The sequence below is a fragment of the Mustelus asterias genome, chromosome 9 (genome assembly GCF_964213995.1).
Source record: "Mustelus asterias chromosome 9, sMusAst1.hap1.1, whole genome shotgun sequence".
In the NCBI taxonomy this organism is placed as follows: Eukaryota; Metazoa; Chordata; class Chondrichthyes; order Carcharhiniformes; family Triakidae; genus Mustelus; species Mustelus asterias.
The window spans coordinates 14,469,812-14,474,304 of NC_135809.1; the positions used below are offsets into that span (position 1 = coordinate 14,469,812).

General features: G+C 45.8%; 1 protein-coding gene across 1 annotated transcript; it reads left to right on the forward strand.

Moving 5' to 3' along the window:
• Positions 1–586: 586 nt before the first annotated feature.
• LOC144499077 (amphoterin-induced protein 2-like) lies at positions 587–3,814 on the forward strand. The gene is made up of 2 exons (XM_078221138.1): positions 587–807; positions 1,167–3,814. Exon 2 carries the CDS (start codon positions 1,293–1,295, stop codon positions 2,844–2,846), a length of 1,554 nt encoding a protein of 517 aa, XP_078077264.1. The 5' UTR covers positions 587–807; positions 1,167–1,292; the 3' UTR covers positions 2,847–3,814.
• Positions 3,815–4,493: the final 679 nt, after the last annotated feature.

Here is a 4,493-nt window from a genome sequence, read left to right on the forward strand (position 1 = left end):
CTGACATTTATCAATTAAGCCATTCATCGCCAGTGCTATGGACAGAAAAGACCATCTTTTCTGAATGTTTTTTTTGTTACATTCAGTGAAACCCAATACTTGCAGCAAATGACAATTCCGAATCTTAGCAACAAGAGCTGGTTGCTGGGACCAAAAAAGGATGGCACGTAGCATGTTAATTAATCCCCTTACCCTGATTCCTGACAGACAGGGACCTCCCGCGATCACTCTAGATCACTTTGCTGCTTGCCCCTGCGCTGAGAGTACCTAGTCTACAGCCTGCTTTGTAAGAGCTCCGTTGTTTCTCGCAGGAAATGGCTTGCAGCGTGGTCAAAGGGGAAGCAAGCGATGGAAATCAAAAAGCCTGTGCAAATTCAGCGTGAAACGGTAAACATGAAAGGAGGGGGGAGGTAGAGCTCCAGTACTTTCTGCCAATAATGTGACAGCTGCAACTCCCGCCCCTCGCCTCTATCTGCATCTGTAATCTTTGACAGGTTCCCACCCTGATGTGTGGAGCCAATCTCGGCGAACTGATGACAGGCAGTCGTCACTTTGCTGCCTCTCCGCTCGCCTCTCCTGGTGTTACATGCAGCAGCCGGTTGTACAATGGAATACGAGGGAGATAGAGCCCCCCAGAAGCAACCCAATCTGCCTCTGCACTTTGAAAGTTCAGAAAATAGGATTGGAATAGCCCGGTGGCCAGATCCTCACGGCAGCAGGAGATGTGGTAAACATTAAATGTCTCTGATCTGCAAACACCCATCACCGGGATCTTTCAGCCACTTCCTTATTTTCTTCAGATTTAAGGTAGTCCTTTTATGCTACACGTTTCAGCATGATTGTGTACCTGTCCCCAACTTTGCTTCTTTTGTTGTCACCGTTTATTTATTCGCTGATTCAATCGTGTTTTACCTTTTACCTTTAGTGAGTTAAAATTTGGCTAAAGTCGTAAAAGTAATTTTCGGAGGTAAATATGTACAAGCAATGTCGAAGTGGTGTTTTCCCACCTGCAATGACAGGCTTTATCTGGAAGATGAATCTCAGGTATAACAACTAGAATATTTCTCAAATTACATTGCAGAAAGTGGTTTGCACAAGGGGAGATTATTTGCTGAATGTACTTAAAATTGATGCTCTACTAATGTGATTCTGTTTGGTTATTGCAGGTTATTGTGCCTGGGATGAACTTGGTGGTGGTTCTTTTCCCCAGTGACAGACTCAGTCCCATGGGATCGACCCCCATGCACATCCTGCGGCAGGGACCACTGGGAGACGGTTGAGAGACGGCCACGATGTGCTCACGCCACCCAGCCTTCTCCTCTGCTCTCAGAGGTCTCACCTTCAGATCCCAAGGAATTGTGCTGCTGCTGCTGCTTTGTGCCAGTATGGCAGGCGGCGCTTCTGTGATCTGCCCTCCGGTCTGCATCTGTGCCAGCGATATCATAACGTGCACAAGCAAAAACCTGACCGCTGTGCCAAGGACGCTCCATAGGGTTGTGACCAGCCTGGACGTTAGCTACAACAGCATCAGTGCGCTTGGTTCTGACTGGGCGCCGACCATTTTAGATCGACTGAAAAACCTCGTCCTCAATCACAACAGCATCGATTTCCTCTCCAGAGGGGCCTTTGCCTCCACCCCGCAACTGAGGTATCTGGACCTGTCCTCCAACAAGCTGAAAACGTTGGACGACTCGTTGTTTCAAGGCCTGAGCTCCTTGGAGACGCTGCTCCTTTACAATAATCAGGTGGCACAGCTTAGCGCCGGAGCTTTCGAAGGTTTGTACAAACTCCAGAAATTGTATCTCAGCCGGAATCTGATCTCGCACTTTCCCTTGCAGTTGTACAAAGGCAAGTGGAAACTTCCGCTGCTCGAACTGTTGGATCTGTCCTTCAACAAATTGACTTCTGTGCCAGTCCTGCAGTTAACTGCGCTCTCGTTTAGGCTGCAGAGTGGTTTGTACCTACATGCGAACCCATTTACCTGCGATTGTTCTTTTTACACAATGGTCACCTACTGGTATAACAGGCGGCTTAAGTCTGCAGTGGATTTTAAAGATGATTACAGGTGCTACTATCAGCTTGACTCCAAGAGAAGTGTCAGTGTTTTACTGATCCATGATGACCTGTTGAATTGCTCCAATAGTACGGTGAATGGCTCTTTTCATGCCTTGGGGCTGATTTACGAGGCCCACTTGGGAGAAAGGCTGGTGATAAACTGTGACAGCAAGATACTGGATTCAAACACAAATGTCCTATGGGTCACGCCCAGGAATGAGACGTTGCAGCCAGGCATTCAAGATCAGGGTCTGCAGGTATTATTGAATGGAAGCCTTGAGATTCAGCAGGTCCAACCTGAAGATGAGGGGGCCTACTCCTGTATAGCAATTAACAGCAGGCGAATGTTAAATGAGACCATAGAGGTTTTGCTGAAGGTGTACAACTTTACACAGAACGGACAGCATTCGCAGACCTTTAACACGGCCTTTACCACCCTCTCTGCCTGCCTTGCCAGCATTATTTTGGTCTTGATCTATCTTTACTTGACGCCTTGCCGCTGCTGGTGCAAAGCCAAGCAGAAACACAGAAAGACAAACGGCAACAGCGCCCACTCTTCGATCCTGAGCACCACTCCCTCACACGAGGCGGGCGGAGAGAGGAAGGCCAGCACCTGCAAGCGGGTGGTCTTCTTGGAGCCAGTCAAAGAGCCACTGAAGGGACAGAATGGGAAAATGAAATTGCTCCCTACCAATCACAGCATGGCTGAAAAGATCCTCAGAGCCAACAGAGGAAAAGCCGACATTGATTCCATCAGTTCTGTGTTCTCTGATAAGCTGATCGTGGCGTAGCCTACACATCATGAATGTGGCTTTGTCAGAAGTTAGATTGCCGCCAATGAAACATAGTGAGAGGGTCTGTCACCTCCTAACATTGGCATTTACTGTCAAAGCTCCATGTTTGCGGAAATGTGAAAACCAGACAGAAGATCTACTCTGCTGTCTTGAATGTGAAAAGGGCTATGTCACCTTGGAGAGGAGCTTTACAAATGGACTCCATGTTTGGAATGTGGAAGATTCTTCATGAGTGCACCACTCTATCTGTTGAATTCCACAAATTACCCTGGCAGGTTTGCTCTTTGTAGACTAAAATCCCCCTCCCTGATTTAAAACAAAAATCAACTTAACACATGAGGTGAGATGCTGCGATGAAGTTCTGTTACAGCAACGTCTAGGCTGCATGTTTACAAGTCTTTCTTTCAAGTTGACATAGCCCTTTTAAAGGACTCATTGTGATGGAATAAGCCCAGTGATGCTTTACTAAATCCTTAGAAGCCGCGAGTACAATGAAGCCTTATTAATGGTTCTGCATCCGCTTCAGACACACCGGCAAATAATATGCAATGCTAATTTTGCTCTAGTAACCAATGAAGCTATGTAAAATTATTAATCTTTGCCACACAAATTCAGTACGTTGTTACAACTACAGTCAATGTTTCATAAACCTTCAGCCACAAATTACATTTTTTTTTAAATACCAATGACAGACCATTATTCTAGCCAGCTTGTTGACTATATAAACACGTACAGGATCATTTGTCTGCTCAGTGCTGAACTCATATTCACTAGGAGCCTAAATTTAGAGTATAAATTAAACTTTGGCATAAAAATTTAAGGCATTGCCCACATGTTGTCCACACTTATAACATATGTTGTAATGAACTACACATTAATTTATCCTATGGCAATTGAATTGGCAGATTTCAGTGACCTCAGTTCTGGCAATGTAATTAAACATAGAATCCCAACAGTGCAGAAGGAGACCAACAACAATCCCACCCAGGCCCTATCCCCGTAATTCCACATATTGACCTCGCTAACCCCCCTGACACTAAGGGACGATTTAGCACGGCCAATCCACCTAACCTGCACATCTTTGGACTTGGGAGGAAACCGGAGCACCCGGAGGAAACCCACGCAGACGCAGGGAGAACGTGCAAACTCCATGCAGTCACCTGAGGCTGGAATTGAACCTGGGTGTTCTGAGGCAGCAATGCTAACCGCTGTGCCACCGTGCCACCTGAAGTTTTAAGAGTCCTTTCCATATCACTAGTAAGGATTACCAGCATTAAGGGAAGCAGCTTGTTATCTAGAATATTAAAGTCCACACAAAGAAAACATGCAGCCAGAAGGGTTCTGAGGCAATGACCCAGTTAATATGTGATGAAAATTTTGGACTCGTAGCTGGCAAATGCCAACTTAAATGCCAATCCCAAAAGATGCTCATGCTCAACATTCCCAACCGGATAAGCTTCATCAGCTCAACTTCAGCTCTGAGACTGTCTAGGGAGTCTAGTCGGAACCCTCCAGTGGTTCCTTTTTTATTTCAGGCATTGACGCTGCCAGGAACAAACAGTTCTTTTGAACTCAGGAAGATGGGAAAATGGGATGGTATTACAAAAAATAAATTAAGGAATAAGAGATTCTCTAATCAGTTAT